Genomic DNA, 19,130 nt, shown 5'->3' on the forward strand with positions numbered 1-19,130 from the left:
GTTAGTACTGATGTTAGTTTCCTAATTTTGATGAAATGTGCTTCCTGATTGCTCTTGTAGAAAAATGCCCTGATTTGTAAAACAAATAAAATAAAAATATTTAAGCCTAGCAACTTACTCCCAAATGGTTCAGGATAGCAAATATTCTTTGTATCAAACTTCAACGTTTCAGCAAACATATGGTTGTTTCAAAATTTAACCAGATTTTATTAAAAACAAAAACTCTGATATATTCTACATGACTAGAAAAGTGCAAAAATAATATTCAGTGTGGTTTCATCTGTTTACAAACAAAATACGAGTTTATTATGAGTAAAAAATAAATACATTAAAGCACAATCAATTTAAAGTCCCTGTCAATCCCACACAACTCACAAATATATTTTGTGAGGTGTTATTCTGAGAAACAAAATGCCCCATAAACAGAAGCTCCTCCAAACGGACTGACACGGAAACACACATCTGTGTCACTCTGATGGCACATGTGGGAAACCAAACCCTCAGAGCACACACTCAACTCGTTTTCTCATATGCCAAAGCATACATGAAATCAGGACTTGTTTTAAGAATAGCACATGACTTAGAATATAATACCCACTTACCCTGAGATACTGAAACACTAACTGTCTGTGATCCATTCTTCTCTGTGCTTGCAGGTGGCTTTGCTACAGGAATCCCAAGACCTCCAATGTAAGGGTTGTAATTGTAGGTGCCATAATCAGCACCCCAGTAGTCATACCATGTACTGCTTATTGGCTTAAAAGAGTGGGAAAAATAAAACTGTGGTTTATTTTTACCTCTTCACTAAGAGTGACATTATTTACACTATCTAAATTCAAACAGGGTTACAAAATAAACATGCTCCCCCCCCCTTTAAATCACCAAAACATACTTCTAATTTTAATGATCTATAGGAATAGTTCAGTAATTTTCTCTTGATTTGATACCAAAATCTAGAAGTACCTTATTTATTTAGAATCTGAGAGAGGGGTACCTGGGTGGCTCAGTAGGTTAAGCATCTGACTCTTGATCTCAGCTCATGTGAGGATCTCACAGTTCTTGAGATTGAGCCCCATATGGAGCTCTGTGCTGACAGTGCAGAGCCTGCCTGGAATTCTCTTTCTCTCTATCCGTACCCCACTTGTGCTTACTCTCTCTCTCTCACACACACACAAAATAAATAAACTTAAAAAAAAATGTATTAGAATCTGAGAGATAATTAGCATCCTTAAAGAAAAATCTTGGGGCACCTGGGTGACTCAGTCAGTTAAGCATCCGACTTCAGCTCAGGTCATGATCTCATGGTTCATGAGTTAGAGCCCCGCATCAGGCTCCTGACAGTGTGGAGCCTGCTTAGGATTCTCTCTCTCACCCACTCTCTCTGCCCCTTCCTGACTCATACTCTATCTCAAAATAACTAAAACTTAAAAAAAAAAAAAATTCTCTTATATATAAATAGAAGCAATATAAAGTATTAGAGGTATATCTCCTTTAGAAAAACTTGAGGCTAACACAGAAGTAGAACTTGCAATACACTGGCCTTGCCTAAAATTGAGTAATCCATAACTAAACTTCCCCAAGCCTATTAGTGGCTCTTACTAATACATACGACAATAATAGTGGCTATATTAATAAAAGGGTATGTGTTCCTTATACTACTCCATCTATATTATAAAAAAAACTACTATAAGATCTATTGCAAGTTAATGAATTTTGAGAACAATGAATAATGAATTACATTTAGTGATAAACAGGTATACTTTCCTGTTTTAAGCGATTAATAAGCCAAAAGTATAAAATGAAATATTTAAATTGCAAAGAATAGTATATCATACCTTAAAAACTTTGGCTGCAAGAGGATCTTTTTCCAAATCAATATCTAAAGGATCAATGTCAACTTCCATTAGATCTTGAAGTAACTCAAGATCAATTTCTTTATCTTTTTCCAAAGAAGAAAGAGGAGGTGCACCTTCAAACAATTGAAAACGATTATGCTGATGATGTATGTAACATAAAATTTAACTAATATGTTGATTTTAATTTCAGAAAAAATTACTTCACTTGTATGTAACATGTTTCCACTGACATAAACATCTCTAAATTTTTTATACTTGACAATTAAACACTATTAATTATGAAAAATTGTATCCATCTATAAACATACAATTAAAAACATGATGCAGGGGTGCCTGGGTGGCTCAGTCAAGAGTCCCACTTTTGATTTTGGCTCAGGTCATGATCTCACAGTTGTGAGATCGAGCCCTGTGTCAGGCTCCGTGCTGGGTCTGGAGCCTGCTTAAGATTGTCTTTCCCTCTCCCCTGCTTGCACTTTCTCTGTCCGTCTCTCACAAAAAAAAACAAAAAACAAAAAACAAAAAAAAAAAAAACAACCCCAAAACAACAACAAAAACCCCAAAACACAAGGTGGTAATATTTGACTTCCTAACAATTAGCCCGTATTGAATCATGCTGGACAAAACTTTGTTACTGAAAACAATCATTAACCATTTCTAGAATGAATATTACCCATTTTATTACCTCCAGTAGATAATTCATTATGTTACATCCACTATTTTAGGAAATGATGCCCAGTATTAAAGTGAAAAGCAAAGATTTAAGTTGTAAGACTACTTTCACTTTTTTTTTTTTGCCTTTGATCTTTATTCAAAATTAGCTATCCAAAATGATTTGACATCTATAGAATAAGAAAATTTAAGTTTTTATGTAGCAGGCGTCTTTTCTTCTGTGGTGGATTTCTCCTCTGCAGGCTGCTTCTCGGCAGCTGATTTCTTGGTAGCTGCAGCCGGTTTTCCTGCCAAAGGTTTCTTCTGCTTCTTCACACCAAGAGCCCTTTTTTCCTTTCTTCCCTCCCAGAGGCCTCTTGCCTGGAACCCCCTTCTCATCTGATTTGGCTTCCAAAGCTGCTGCTGCCTTATTCATTCGAAGTTTGTGATTCTCGGCCTGGCAAAGAATGGTGTCCGGCACATGGTCTGTGTATACGGGTTTAGCTTCAACACGATTCTCAGGTTTTGCAGGGGATTCTTCTTCAGGACTCTGCAATGACTCCTGTTGTGTGGTACTTGGCGGCCTCTGTGGATCTCTGGGGCTCTTCAAGATTCTGCTAAGATGTGTATTAAGCATCTTGTGCATGGGAAGGTTGTAGTTGCTCTTGAGGGAGGCAGCCTTATGCCAAGTGCCATACAGATCATCTAACTTGCAGAAGACGCTGTCAGTCCAAATATGCAGAAATGTCCTGCATGCCCACCAGGGGCAAGTTTCAAGATGTTCAGTTTGCTTACATTAAGTAAAGTAATTCCAGGGGCATTTCTGAAGGCCTTTATGATACCACTGTCCTCATTACAGATAATGCAGGGTCCCCTACACTGGATACAATGACAATTTCTCATTGTGTCCTTCCCAGCTCTCATTTGCTGAGAGGCATAACCTTTCTGATATCATTCTAGGTTTTAAGTATTTTAAGAAGCGAAACAGCCTCTCTGGTCGTCTTGTAGCCTTGAACTTTATCTTCAACCACCAAAGGAAGTTCGGGAACTTCCTCAATATGATGATGTATAGATATGACCAGCGCTGGTAGGCCTGAGGCAGCCAGGGCAGAGCAGATGGCCTGTCGCTTCTGTGCTATGTTCACTCTGCACCAAGGGTGCCACATTTTGTTTGGTACAAACATGCAGGCCAAATATGCAATACATATATTTCCAGAAGCACCCTGGCCAGAACAGTGAGTTCCACCATCTCGAACTCTGGGAATTTGAGCCACGGCTCTGCCAGTACCCCAAAACTCAGGACAGGTGGTGACGACCTGCTAAATCACCAACAGCTTAGGGCTATATGTTGTTTCTGCAAAAGTTGGTGCGAACAAAGTTCATGGTATCAGGTCAAATGAAAGCCCTGAACACAGCAGGCAAAGTAACATTTTTGTATACTGGAATCAGTGGACAAGTTCACACCATCACAGGGAGAGGAGAGGGCCATGCTCCTCTCAATCCAGCAGCTCCTACAGGAAAAGCTGCTATTCACCTTTCTTTTCTACTTTGAATCAGAAATTATTAGGCTCTTAGATGTCTCAAAATTCCTAACTAGCCTGCTATGCCTTACAATAAACCTTACTTTCCCATCCTTCTCACACTCTTATTCAACATTTATTTAAAGAATGCCTAGCACATGCCAGCCTGTTCTAGGGTTTAAGTATGTGAAGACAGAGATCTGCTCTCCAATACATTAATTGAAGTTCGAAAAGTGAGGACACACTGCAGGAATTTCATCAACTACAGCATGATGAGTGCTACCAGAGACCATCTAGAGCGGAAGGCAGCAGCAAAGACAGAGTCCCCAACGCTGCTGCTGCTGCCGCTGCTGCTGGAAAACGCTTCTCGGAGGAGGACAAGGTTTATGTGAGTCTTAGATCAAGAGTCCATCCTGAAAACAACAGGAGGAAGTCTATTCCAGACACAAAGATGATCAGGTAAAAAGGATAAAATTATTACAACACCTAAGACTGAAGAATAACAAATGGCTGAAATGACCACAGCACCTGTAGCATACAGGATAATAACTAAAATAGAGTCTTAAGAAGTAAGGAGCAGGGATGCCTGGGTGGCTCAGTCGGTTAAGTGTCTGACTCTTGATTTGGGCTCAGGACATGATCTCATGGTTCATGCAATCAAGCCGCATGCCTGACAGCACAGAGCCCGCTTGGGATTCTCTCTCCCTCACTCTCTGAACCTACCCCACTTGCGTGCATGCTCTCTTTCAAAACAATAATAAACTTAAAAAAAAAAAAAAAAAAGAAGCAAAGAACTGTACAAACTAAGATACACATACAGTTTCTAAAGCAGCAGAAAACAAAGAAAGAAGAAAAAGAATACACCAAAAAGGCTGGATCTTAAAGAGTAGTAGTCTTTAACTTTACCATCTTTACTAACACATGATCTTTAATTGTTTTCTAGATTATATTTTCTTCAACACAGCCAAATCAGACAATCTCAAAATAACTAGGATATTACGAAAGGATAGCATTTTATTATAATAAGCATTCATTCAGAGAATTGAAACATATTTATCATATTTAACTGATGTATCATATTTAAGGCCAAAACCCTAATACAAAAATATAAAAATTAGGGGCGCCTGGGTGGCTCAGTTGGTTAAGTGTCCGACTTCAGCTCAGGTTGTGATCCCACAGTTTGTGAGTTCGAGCCCCACATCGGGCTCTGTACTGACAGCTTGGAGCCTGGAGCCTGCTTTGGATTCTGTCTCCTTCTCTCTCTGCCCCTCCCTACGTGTGTTCAGTTTCTCTGTGTCTCAAAAATAAATAAATGTATGTATGTATGTATGTATAAATAAATAAATAAATTTTCTGCTGCACTAAAATTCTGCATTTTGAAATATATTTTCAAGGGTGCTTGAGTGACTCAGTTGGCTAAGCGTCTGACTTCGGCTCAGGTCACTATCTCACAGTTCATGGGTTCAAGTCCCATGTCAGCCTCTGTGCTGACAGCTCGGAGCCTAGAGCCTGCTTCAGATTCTGTGTCTCCCTCTTTCTCTCTCTCTCCCTGCCCCTCTCCTGCTCATACTCTGTCTCTCTCTCAAAAATAAATAAAACATTAAAAAAGAGAGAGAGAAAGAGAGCAAAGGCTACCTTCAATAAACAAAACTTAAAGAAGGTGCAGGTACCCGTTATATCGTGTGTCAAAGGCTCATCTATAGTCTCCAGCAGCTGAACTGAAGACTGCTGCAGGGAGTCATCAGAGTCACCAGCTGCTGCAGCTACGTCATCACTCACTGCTCCTTCCTCCATGGCTTCTGCCGCTACCGGAGCCAGCAGCTCTCCTGTATGAAAGAAAAGAGCCATAACCGCTTTAATAATTTCTTAGCCAATATCCAAATCATATGAAAGCATATTTTCCTCCAGTTTAGAGAATGACAGCGTGTATGCTTGACCACCTATGAAAGACTGAGGAAAAAGATTCTCCACCTACCTGTGCAAATGCTAGGACCCACCGCTCTAACCTCAAGTGTTAAGGACAAGTAACGAGTAGAGAAAACAAACTGTATAATATGACCAGGAGTTATGATAGTCCCTTTACCTATATTAACTCACTTATTCATCAAAACAACTTTATAAGGAAGGTACTCTTATTATCCTTATATTATGGATGAAAGGAATGAGGCACACAGAGTCCTCAAGGTCACATAAAGAACAGCAGCCCACTGCTGATAATAATAATGAAACAGACTATCTCTAATGTTCCTGTTAACAATATAACTCCTCCATAAAGACTTGACATTTATCACAACTGTCAACATAATTAAACACAAAAGTCATTCCAAATGGTTGCTACTGATACATTAAATAGACTTTTACACTTTGGGTTACAGTTTCTTTTAAATGTTACTTATTCAAGCCATGACCAGCTAATTTGGACATACCTTATGAAAAATAAATCCAGACAAACCTGCTAATATATCCTGTAGCATACAAGTTAAGGAATACTGAGCCCAAGCACCACCCCAAGATATATCTCCTCTATTGAAGTCAGTTCCAACCAAAAGTAATAGCAGTCTTTCCAGCTGGGGTTCATTCACAATCTCACACAGATGTATAGTTGGCCTCGTGGCATTTGCAATGCGTGCCAGAACCTGCAATATTTTATAAAGCCATACATTTTATAAAGCCAACATTTTATAAAGCCATACATTTAAACATCAATTACATGTGTTTTCCAAAAACAAACAGCTGGAATAATAGTTGTCATTAATGACATATGCTTTCAGTGTCAAAATAATTGCTTGAGATAAAATGCAAAGAAATGTATTTTCATGGACCAAATATTAAAATCTCATTAAAAATCCTGGTGGAATGGTTAAAAATAATTTTCATAAACAATGAATATGCTACAAGAAAGCCTTCAGGGCATGAAAACCCCTCATTACGATAATTTGACACTTATTTGTGTACTGCCTATTTTAATTAATAGAAAAAGGTAGGTTGAGGATAGACATACCTACTTTATAGGCATTTCAGATCGACATTAGCGTTTTAACTAGGTTAAAAATAGAAATCACATCTACTAAGAAATCTACTTTTTCAATCTTTCAAGGCACAATAATAAAAACCTGAATTACATAAAGCAAACCAATAATGGCACTATTATTTCTCTTAATCAAAAATCAATCAAAGACTGCAGTCTTTCTTTTTCTTACCCTCTAAGTCTGTAATTATAAATTACGCCTATTAGTTTACTTACCTTACAAACAAAAAGTAAGAGATCCGCATGACATGTAAAATCCATGGAGAGAAGAAACAGAGTAAGTTTCTGCACTACTGAAATACAACGTTCATGGGCCAGGGTAAATGGAAGTGGTTCTATCTCTGGACTTTCTTTTGTTGTTGTAACTTCTGTATCTAAATTAGAACGGGACCATTCTGCTGTCCGACGTAACCGAATTAAATCCTTGAAGTGCTGCATAGAGAAATTTACAATATTTAAATCAGTGTTTATTAATGTTTATTTATATTTGAGAACACGTGCACATGCGCGAGTGGGGGAGGGGCAGAGAAAGAGGGAGACGCATAATCTGAAACACGCTCTAGGCTCTGAGCTGTCAGCACAGAGTCCCACGCAGGGCTAGAACTCATGGATCACGAGATTATGACCTGAGCCGAAGTCGGAGGCTTAACCAACTGAGCCACCCACGTGCCCCTAAATCATTGTTTACCGAGTAAACATTCTTTCACTATAAATTTATTTATAGATGAAAATAGCCACTTCAGAAAACTTACAACTTTTAAAGAACAAAATTTTAGATAAACTGTAAGCTTCAAAAGTAATATTACTTTCTGATTTCATACATCCAACCAATGGAATAAATAACTCCCTGCAAAATCTAGTTGTTTTTTTCTTTTAATTAAAAAAATTTTTTTAAATTGTTTTAGGCTCCAGGCTCTGAGCTGTCAGCACAGAGCCCGATGCGGGGCTTGAACTCATGAACCTGAGATCATGACCTGAGCTGAAGTCGGACGCTTCCGACTGAGCCACCCAGGTGCCCCAAAATCTAGTTTTAACTATGTTGCTGATAAATCCTTTCCAAATCGTGACTGTTATCTCCATGTTATAACTAGACTTAATTCCTCACCCACGGGAAAAGGGAAATAAATGGAAGACTTTCATTTTCATTTCCAAAAAGTGAAAATTCTACATTAAGGCTACATTGGGTCAAATCCAACATCTTGAATAAAAATTACCAAAACACCCAAAACATAATTCAGAAAAGGTGGATGATAAACCTATTAACATAACTTCAACTATAGAGCATTAACTCAAGTTATTTCAAAATCTGATGGAATAATGATAACTTCATATTTAAAGAAACAAAATAAACAAAATTGGCTGCTATATGTGTTATCCGCCCCCAAATTAAAAAATAAATATTAACTGGGGCACCTGGGTAGCTCAGTTAACTGTCTGATTTCGCTCAGGTCATGAACTTGCAGTGCATGGTGTCAAGCCCTACCTCAGGCTCTGTGCTGAAAGCTCAGAGCCTGGAGCCTGCTTTGGATTCCATGTCTCTCTCTCTCTCTCTGCCTCTCCACCACAGTCGCCTTGCCTCTTTTTCTCTTTCTCTCTCAAAAATAAACTTTTTAATAAAAAAAATATATTAAGTTCTATTTAAAATTTTTATTTACAAATCACAGGATTTGATTTTCACTTAGAAAAAACACATTAAGGGGCGCCTGGGTGGCTCAGTCGGTTGGTTGGGTGTCTAACTTCGGCTCAGGTCATGATCTCATGGTCCGTGAGTTCAAGCCCCACGTTGGGCTCTGTGCTGACAGCTCAGAGCCTGGAGCCTGTTTCAGATTCTGTATCTCCCTCTTTCTCTCTCCTCCCCCGCTCATGCTCTATCTCTCTCTTCTCAAAAATAAATACATCTTTAAAAAAAATAAAAATAAAAAATAAAAGAACACATTAACTAAACTATACACTTCCTTGAATCTTTTATCTTCAATTTACTGGAACACAATCCACTTTAAAGTAAGCACACCAGGGGGCGCCTGGATGGCTCAGCAGGTTAAAGGTAGGACTTTAGCTCAGATCATGATATCATGGTTTGTGGGTTTGAGCCCTGAGTCAGGCTCTGTGCTGACAGCTCAGAGTCTGGAGCCTCCTTCAGATTCTGTGTCTCCCTCTCTCCCTCTGCCCCCTTCCCATACTCGCACTGTCTCTCAAAATAAAGACATTAAATAAATAAATAAATAAATAAATAAATAAATAAATGTAAGCACACTGGAAACATACTATAAATCCACACTTATCATATATTTCCTTGAGTTAAAAGCTACCTTCCCTCAAAAGGGGGGGGGGGGGGTACAATAGATCTTTCTGTTGATAAACTGAATAATATATATTTAAGTTTCTTAATTATTATTAAAGATACTTTACTCAATTAAAAATATTAAAAGAAAAAGTGACTTTTCCAAAATAATTACATTAAAAAGCATAGATCATACCTTTGAAGTAGCCTGCTTCAGTTTTGCTTGCTCTACCAGAAGTTTATATGATGATCCTTTGTTACTTTGTATTTTTTCTTTTTCCATCTGTTCCACCAAAGCTTTCTGTTTAGCTTTTAATAGGTTAAGTTGCTTAAAGAAAGAAAAAAAAGGTTAATCTTTTTAATCTATATTAAGCTAACAGTGTTAAAAACAACAAAGTAAATTAATATATACCTCAAAGATTTAATACATTCAAATAATGAAATAAAAAACTCCCTTCAAGTTCTAGTTTTAACTGCATTGCTGATAAGTCATTTCCAAATCCTGACTGTTATGTCCATGTTCTAACTAGACTTAACCAATTCCTTACCCCTGGGAAAAGGAAAATAAATGGAAGACTTTCTTATGTAAGCCCCTAATGAGATTGACTGATAGGTATTTTTTTGGAGGGCAAGAAGTATTTTTAAATATGTGGGGAAATATTTTTATTGTATAATATTCTCAGCTTTGTTTCTATGGCCATCTCCCTCAAAAGTAGTGTAATTTTAGAATATCTATATATTTTATTAATTGAAAATTTTATTGAGATAACTGTAGATACGTAGTTGTGAGAAATAACAGGGACCTTTTGAAGACTTTACCCATTTTCCTCCAGTGATAACATTTTGTAAAACTATACTATAATACCACACAGAGTGTTGACATTGTTAAAATACACCAATTTTATTAAGATTTCTCTAGTTTCACTTCTACTCTTTTAAAAGTGTATGTCTGTGTTTGTCTATCTTATTTGTATAGAATTCTACATATGTATAGACACATGAACCACCACTACCAGGTTCCCTCATGCTGTTCTTTTACGTTGCCCACCCCACATCCCTCCTATCCCATCTGCCCAAATTCCAACCCCTTGCAACCACCAGTCAGTACCAATGAACAAACAGACCAAAACAAAGAAGAAAAAAATTCTGCACAGGAAGGCCTTAAAAATCCACTGAATGACTTCACCACATCCCCATATAGCCATATATGCAGAATATTATTCTAAATACAAAGTCACTAGAAGGTAATAGCCATGATTATAAATGAATATTTTGTTAAAAACTTAAACCTACTTCTTCAAAGAACATCTCCAAAATTTCTACTTTTGATAGATTTTTGTTATCAGGGTGAAAAATTAATATACTATAAAGAAATATTCACTTAGCTATAATCTCCATATATGAAGAAAAACATATCATATTAAAACCAGTATGCACATGTATTAGATGATCAACATATGTGTGTGTGAGAACTACCATAAATCAGTATTTTCAGAAAACTATTCTAAAACCTCTACAATAAATACAACAATTACAATAAAAATACATAATTTTAATGTGTTTCAAAACAATCACAATCTTAATCAGGAATTTTAATTATTGCAAAAAAGACATTTTTTTCTCAACTATTTGAGAGTAAGTTGACAAACTGATGGCCAATCACCTCTGAATACTTTTGTATGTACTTCCTAGAAACAAAATTTTTCTGCAAACCATAATAAAACCATCAAAATCAGAGAATAATTCTAGTACACTACTACCAACTATGCCTCACACCCCATTCTAAGTTTTACCAACTGTCCCAATAATGTCCTTCACAGTAAAGAATAAAATAGTAATATTTTACTAAGGAAAACCCACTGGGTTACATTCTAGCTTTGCTTTCCATCTTCATATTCTAAATTAAACACAGCAAACATAAACATTAAGTGTTCAATAAAATTTAGCTGAATTCAAAAGGATGCAAATTATTACCACACAATTAGTTAAGAATAAAAAAAAAGCTGAGAGAAAAGCTTCACATCATTTTTCTTGCAAAAGATCAAACAGCTTAGTCAAAAAAAAACATAAGTGAAACCTAAAATTTAGTGCTAAGTTCTTTTTTTTAAAAAAAAGCCCAAAGCTTTCACAAACTTGCCAGATCCTAAGGATTTTCATATAAACTCTCATTACAGTTTAAATCAATTATGCAAATAATTATTGGTAAGACACTAGGATCCATTCTAAGTATCAAGGATATAGTATATAACCTGGCATATACTGTAAGAGAAAAGAGAAAGACCCTTTAAAAAAATGATAATAATAAAGCAATGGCTCACAAGAATCTGATGTCGGCTATAAATTCACTTCTACACAGTACCATGCACAGGGACCAAATTTTATGTGTAATTTCAAGAGAGATCATGGAACCATGTAAGAAAAAATCCAGATATATGCACAGATGTCCTATAACAAAAACCACATTCTAATACATGACCTTCTTTCTGTGAAAGAAAGACTGAATGTGTGTACATGCAAACATTTGCATGTTAATCAGAGAAAGAAACATACATGCATATTTGTATTTCAAAAAGAAAAAACACTAAAGCGTTCATCAATAGGAAAATAGGTAAACAGATTCTGGAACACTCATGGAAGAGTACTCAAGAATAAAAAGAATCAATGATATACTCAATATGGATGAATCTCAAAAATACCATTTTGAGGGAAAAAAAAGGCAGGTAAAAAAGAGCACTCTGCATGACTCCTAACAAGACTTCAAGAAATCATTCACTCACAGCGAAACACACAAATCTCATATTAACAAAAGACACTACCAAAATTTATGATGAATACAAGACACATGGGAAACACATTGTATGGGGTACTATCCTAATTTAGAAACCAGAGAAGACCTCTTTGAGGAAGTGAATATAAACTAATGCCTGAGGGGCACCTGAGAGGCTCGGTTGGTTAAGCACCCGACTCCTCATTTCCTGATTTCGGCTCAGGTCCGGTCTCGGTTCCTGAGTTCGAGCCCCGCATGGGCCCTCCGTTGACAGCATGGAGCCTGCTTGGGATCCTCTCTCTCTGTCCCTCCCCTGCTCATGCTCGCTCGTTCTCGCCCCCTCAAAACAAATAAATAAACTTAAAAAAAAAAAAAAAAGAATGCCTGAACTAATGCCTAGTAAGTTAGGTTATCCTACGTGGTAAGGGAGGAAACTCACCGCATACAAAAATCCTGGATGAGAAAACTGGTGGTTCATGAACTCAAATTCAGTAGAGCTAGACTAAAATTCAAACCTGACAGGCACAAAGAGGAAGCAGATGGTAGACACCATCAAGCCATATTAAGGACTTTGAACTGCATGCACAGGTCAACTGAAAGCTACTGAGAACTGGAGAAGGAAATGATATGATAACGTATGACTGAGAACAAAAAGGGTGAGAGGCCTTTTAACTAGACAAAAGAAAATGACAGCCTCTCACTTAGAATGGCAGAAACAGAGATGTAAAGAGGTAGACACTTGAAAGGACCTCACCAAAAATCTGTAAACTACAAACTGTTGCCATCTTACGAATAAGGAAGCTCTATCTCACAACTGTTAAATAATTTCCCTAAGTACCTCATTAAATATCATACCTGAGATCTGACAGTAAGTCTATCTCATGCAATGTCAAAAGCAATGTTCTCAAACATTAAAATTTTAAAAGTATATTGAAAATTACCTGTTTATGATGAACTAGCTGCTTTCTGATTTTTCTGGAATATAATCTATCAAGGCTACTGCTGCCTTTGGAAGACCTATTTATGCTCTGAGTGTGCAGATTATTGTTAATAAAACTCCACTGGTTACCTATAAGAGCAAGAAAACATTTTATTAATAATTCTGTTAAACGTGGTTTTAAAGTATTTTCCACACCTAGAAAACACAAATTTATAAACATCTCAATCACAACAAAGCAGCTTTAAGGAAACTGATAGTAAGATATAACCCTAGAAAGGCTAATCCAGATCCTAAATGACTTTAAGATCAGAGTTTTCTCTGTCTCCAATCTTCCCTTTAAGAAAACAGCCATCTTTCTCCATAGTTGCTTAAGATTAATCTTTGTACAACACAGCACTCATGTAACTCAATTCAAACAACAAATGCTCACTACTGCCTATGTCAAATCCATACGTTAATGCAAGGACCCAAAAAGAGGGCGTTCAATAATCTGACTTTACAAATGTAAAAATAAGGTTAAACGGTTCAAAAATTATGCTGTGTAGCTCGACTTACTCTCATTTTTTAAAACGTGTCCAGACTATTACTTTAAGTATCATTCTTCTTTTCAATTCAGGCTCAATACCACCCCTGAACCACCCCTGAAGTAATCTCCAATTACTTGTTCATGCTTGCTTAACCTAAAGATATCTTCCCTATTCTCTAATATCCATTAGTCAAGTCAATTCAAATTCTTCAAAACCTACAAAAAATGTCTTCCACCAATGCATTTCCATATTATCTGAATGATATAAATAAAAACTAAGACCTTCAATACTGTAATATTCCAACTTTATATGACAGTTGTATATAATTGTAGATACCTCTATATCCCATAAATCAGTAAATTGAGCCAAAGACTCTAAATATTTAAAACATATTTTCTCTACATGAATAAAATACCCCACCCTTTTACCAAAAGTAATGGGCCCCATTTGACTTATCAAATGATAATCAATTGATTTATCTAGAAAACACTCTGACGGATCTTTTTTAATACTATCGTCCTGACAATGTATAAAATTCAAATTTTATGGCACTTAGATATAAGATGGAGCTATTCCAAAACCTTTAGGAAAAGTGTCATTAGGTTGGAAGAAAGGAAGAAAATAATTTGTCTTACAGCTTGATTTCCTTTAACTTTTAAATTTTTCTATGCCCCAAAAGTTTATGGAGAAAGACTGAAACTCAAAAAAATAAAGAACAAAAACAAAAAATAAATAAATCTGGTAATTTCCATATCTAAGCATAAAAGCTCCTTATAGTCAATTAGAACTATACTCCATAATGGTAAATAGAATGACACACTATACAAAAATAACAAAGATTTCCTATTCATAAATTCACTGATATGTATGGTATTAGAAAGTGTTTAAATGAGCCTGGAAATACCTCATGAAAGACACAGTTGTATTTAGACATTAAAAATCATGCTCAGATAAGGGGTTTGTCCAGAAAGCCCTTCAAAAATAAATTCTACCCTTAAAACAGATTCCTGGTATATTTAATTCTTACTTTAGATAAATTACATACAGCTGTAATCTCCAGGCCAATAGCCAGTTCTGGAACAACTGTGTACTCACTCAAAATCCCCACCAACAGATTATTATAAACTTCTGATACCTGTCAGAAACCTTTCCCTGTCTTTACCATTCAAAGGTTTCTTTGCAGCCGCTGCTTCATCTTCAACAGTTGCCACATAATCCAACAACCTGGACACCAGCATAACAACCCAACTGATCATGGGAATATCCAGTACTCCTAAGAAGAGATGACAGGGGAAAAAACAATCAGGTGACTCTAAGAGTTCTAATGAAGTCTGAGAGGACAATTACGCGATAAGACATTTTATAAATTTAAAATATACTGTATCATTGCTAACATTAACATTTACTTATAATAAGCCTCAAAATTGGAACTTATGGCCAAATTGAGGAACATACTGAATGTAATGGAAGACAAATGCTTTATGGTATGAGAATAGATTCTCAGTTATAGGTTGAATCCAACAGATAATAATTTATAAATTAGGAAATAAGGTGTAAGGTCCTAGTCTAAGACTTACAGATAACTAAATTAAAAAAAATCTCTCAATTTTGCCTTCATAAAGTTTTTTGAACTACATTCTCAAGTTTTTGTTCCAATAACAATTTTGTTGCTCAAGTGAAATACGATGACCAGAACAGCAACTGTGCCTTAAATTAAGAGAGACTTAAGTAAGAGAGTTTGAAGGGTGCCTGGTGGCTTAGTCAGTTAAGCATCCAACTTCAGCTCAGATCATGATCTCACGATTCAAGGGTTCGAGCCCTGCTTGGGCTCTGTGCTGACAGCTCAGGGTCTGGAGCCTGTGTCTCCTTCTCTCTCTGCCCCTCGGCCCTGCTCAGGTGCTTTCTCTCTCTCTCTCTCTTTACCTTTCTCTCTCAAAAATGAACATTAAAATTAGACTTTGATCTTAGTTATGACAGTAAATAGGAAAAACATAATAGTTCCCAAATTCAAAATTCAAATAATGAAAAGGTAATAGATTTTTAAAGCAATAACCACATGGCAGTCAATCACATGAAAGTCTACATTCTAAAAAGTCTACATCACAGAAATATTAACAAAATGTGCCATGACGAATATTAAAATAGGTACTTCACAGTAGCCATTTTATGAAAGCAGTAGTAACAGGAATCTTATGTTTTTACAAAAGATGACCACTTGAAAGAATACCTTCTGTCCTCCTATGCATGGGTAACTGCGGCTGAAGAGGTGACAATAAATTATCCAACAGATTAAGTAAGCTTTCTAATACTCCACTATTGCTAAGTGATCTTTGACCAATGCAGGAGAGCAACATGAATACCCTAAAAAAAAAAAAGATATACTAAGTATGAATCAATTTGCTCATTAAAAAAATAATTTACATTGAAATTTAACAAACAATAGGATATGTAGTTCTCAGCATGATTTATATCTCGAGCTATGATGTTAAAATTGGCTCTTTTCAAACTACAGGTTGTATTTTTTAACTAAATAAGAAATCAAGAAGAGAACTTTATCAAAGTCCCCAGAAAATGCGTTTAACACATAAAGTAACATAATCTGTTAGGAAATGCTTGTAAACAGAGACCTATAAACTCCACAGATTCAATTACAAAACTACAGAAGGTAGTCTGGTTATATCATGTGGAATTTTCAATATGCGTTTTGCTAGGCATTCCCCAAACCCTGGAAAGACATGTTTCATTTCCCCATTCAGGATCCACATATGTAGGATTTCAAAATCTGAGCAATGACTGTGAGAATTAGAAATTACTAATAACGAACAACTCCAGTATCTTCTGACCTACCTATCTTGTGGGAAGATGAGAAGCTGCTCTGAATTGTACAGTTCCTGAAGAACATTAGAAAGAAACTGACCCCACCATCTTTCACCACCACAGAGCTGAACAAGTAGAAGACCAGTATGCAATCGTATCTTTGGTGTTCCACTGATGCACAAGTGTTTAAAAAGCTCTTCACAGGCCTGGGCATGAAATGTGTTCTGCAAAACTGCAGGAACAGAGTGTCCTATTACAAAACAGAAAACAATAAAATTTCCTATTTAAGTGTATGCTGTAGTATCAGTATCAGCATACCTAAATACACTTTCTTCTTTACCAGGATTCACTACACAATGTATTTTATTTATTTTGCTATTCATTTCTTTATTCTTTGTATGAAGAATTTAATTGTTAAACACTTGGGGAGGAGAAAATCTAGCAGTTCAATCAACTGTATTTCTTATGTGTGGAGTTGGGTGTATCAGTTAGCTGAGTACGTGTGTTTGTGAGTGCATGTGTAATGATCAAAAATAGCTCCTGTTATTAGAAAATGACAGTATATTAGGGTAGCAATTTAGTAACAGTTTTCACAATAACAATATTTAATGTTTTGCCAATAACAAAATGATGTGCCACATCAACAGCAAAACCTCAAGAAAATTATCGAAAATCCGTTTAAAACAAAAACAAGTAAAAATATGGAGGAAAAAATGAGTTAACCTAAACACATTTCATAGTCACTTTAGAAAGGACATCAAAATGAGCAACACTCAGGAAATATTAACACAACAACAAAACATGCAACAAAATCACATCAAACACATTTCTAACATTTAAAGAACTTAAGCCAAATACAAACCATTGGAAGAGTGAAGAAGACTGAGCAAAGTGTCCAATAAATATCTGATGATGGTACGTAACTGCTCTGTGGAAGACGTCTGAATCAAATCTTTTGGATCTGATGTTTCACTTAACACTTTCCGACTTGTACCTAGAGCTACTTTGAGCCTCTGCACTGCATTATGAGCCAAATTCAGCTGAAGCTGTAGCTGAATACAATCTTGATAGGCAGAAAAAACTCTGCTGTCTTCCTCAACTGCCTTGTCTGGTTTTCGCAGAAAGTACTGTGCATTGTTAGCACTGTTGAGAGGAGGAAGATCGATACTTTGCAAAAGAGTTTCCAGTCGATGACAAGCTAAGTTATACCTGTAAATAAAAAAAATATGTACAAAATAATTCCTGCAATGTTCTCTCTGATATATATGTATAAATGTACACTGAAAATTAAATCTCTACCATTCTCTACCATTAAAAAGAATTCATCAGTCGTTAAGTACTAAATAAAGCCAGTTATTTAATCACAATATGTTAATTTATCAAATATTACTGTAACATTCGTTTCCTACTTCCTTTTGTTCTTTTGTTTAAGTTCATATTTTTTTTTTTTTTAGTAATCTCTGTACCCAAAGTGGGGTCTGAACTCACAACCCCAAGATCAAGAGTTGCATGCTCTTCTGACTTAAGCCAGGTGCCCTGTCCTATTGTTCTTTTCTATACATCTAGGAAAAGACATTTCTTGAAAAATATATGCAAGACATACAATATAAAAGGTTTCAATAAGATTAAAATAGACTGCAATTTTCTAATAACCTGCACTGTATATCTTCCTGTAGAGCAACCATCATTGCTAAATGCTGGTCAATTTCCGGTTGGTTTGCAGATTCACCCTCTCCCCTTAAAGGATCATGCATTAACTTCAGTTCACTCTCCCAAGGCAAGATATACGTATGACCATAGTAAAATCCTAATGGGATTTTCGCTCTGGCATTTGTACTTCCATAACGTCCAATGACAGTGATCTGAAATGAAATAAAAAACAAAACAAATCAAAACATAAGTATACATACACTCCATCTGCAAAAAAATAAAATTCTGAGCAATGGATTTAAAAAGATAGTTACACTTTTTAACTATATGTCTAAGTATCTTTCATAACCTGTCAGAAACATGGAAAGCCTATCAATTCACTGTCTTGAAGTCTTTTACCTTCATGAATCTGCACACAGGAGGTGGTATCAAGTCATGCAGAATTAGTGAATGGGTGCTTATGTCAGTTGCCACTACCAGTCGCCTCCCATCCACCTCTTCTCCTAAAGTCCAAATGTCAATTGACAAGGAGGCCAAGTCTCCACAAGTGGGAATCAATACATCTGTCAATAGTATTGGTCTGCCAAAATCCAAGGTCACAAATCTCCTTGCTCCTATCAGAGAGAGCAACAGGTGACAAAAAATACCATTGTTTCAATTAACCAAAAGATACATTCAAAAACAGTTGGGAACACTCATCTTAAAATCCGAAATCAACTTATTAAACTACAAACAAATAAGTAGAAAGAGGAAATAGCCTTTGAAAATTTTCTGAAACTTCAATCCATGCTAGGTAAGACTGAAGTAAAAAATACACAAGAGTAAGTTTGTTACTGTGACAATCAACTGTGCATATAAGCTTAATTTAAAATTTTTTAATGTTTATTTATTTTTGAGAGACAGACAGAGTGCAAGCGGGGGAGGGGCAGAAAAAGAGGGACACACAGAATCTGAAGCAGGTTCCAGGCTACGTGCTGTCAGCACAGAGCCCAAAGCAGGAGGCGAACCCAAAAACCGCGAGATCATGACCTCAGCCAAAGTCGGATGCCTTACCGACTGAGCCACCTAGGTGCCCCGAAGCTTAATTTAAAACATC

At 36.2% G+C, this 19,130-nt stretch overlaps 2 protein-coding genes across 27 annotated transcripts in view; both read right to left on the reverse strand.

Annotated features, from left to right (window-relative positions):
* Positions 1-19,130, reverse strand: part of BIRC6 (baculoviral IAP repeat containing 6) — a 223,456-nt gene that overhangs the window by 113,777 nt on the left and 90,549 nt on the right. For 14 of the 26 annotated variants that reach the window (XR_006703691.1, XM_045447194.1, XM_045447217.1 and 11 more), the window contains 13 exons: positions 18,434-18,648; positions 18,038-18,246; positions 17,247-17,593; positions 16,415-16,634; positions 15,795-15,928; positions 14,703-14,840; positions 13,042-13,169; positions 9,530-9,661; positions 7,269-7,484; positions 6,477-6,660; positions 5,695-5,850; positions 1,836-1,969; positions 603-756 (listed from right to left, as the gene is read on the reverse strand). Coding sequence is in view for 25 of the 26 variants with exons in the window: in XM_045447194.1 (XP_045303150.1) it covers positions 603-756; positions 1,836-1,969; positions 5,695-5,850; positions 6,477-6,660; positions 7,269-7,484; positions 9,530-9,661; positions 13,042-13,169; positions 14,703-14,840; positions 15,795-15,928; positions 16,415-16,634; positions 17,247-17,593; positions 18,038-18,246; positions 18,434-18,648 (2,367 nt within the window). In the remaining variant the exon portion in view is untranslated. The remainder of the gene's footprint in view (positions 1-602; positions 757-1,835; positions 1,970-5,694; positions 5,851-6,476; positions 6,661-7,268; positions 7,485-9,529; positions 9,662-13,041; positions 13,170-14,702; positions 14,841-15,794; positions 15,929-16,414; positions 16,635-17,246; positions 17,594-18,037; positions 18,247-18,433; positions 18,649-19,130) is intronic. The other 12 variants (XM_045447214.1, XM_045447215.1, XM_045447219.1 and 9 more) reach the window with 3 other exon arrangements.
* LOC123581263 (60S ribosomal protein L4-like) lies at positions 2,593-4,161 on the reverse strand. The gene has a single exon (XM_045447222.1). It carries the CDS (start codon positions 3,148-3,150, stop codon positions 2,713-2,715), a length of 438 nt encoding a protein of 145 aa, XP_045303178.1. The 5' UTR covers positions 3,151-4,161; the 3' UTR covers positions 2,593-2,712.

The sequence above is a fragment of the Leopardus geoffroyi genome, chromosome A3 (genome assembly GCF_018350155.1).
Source record: "Leopardus geoffroyi isolate Oge1 chromosome A3, O.geoffroyi_Oge1_pat1.0, whole genome shotgun sequence".
Taxonomy (NCBI): domain Eukaryota; kingdom Metazoa; phylum Chordata; class Mammalia; order Carnivora; family Felidae; genus Leopardus; species Leopardus geoffroyi.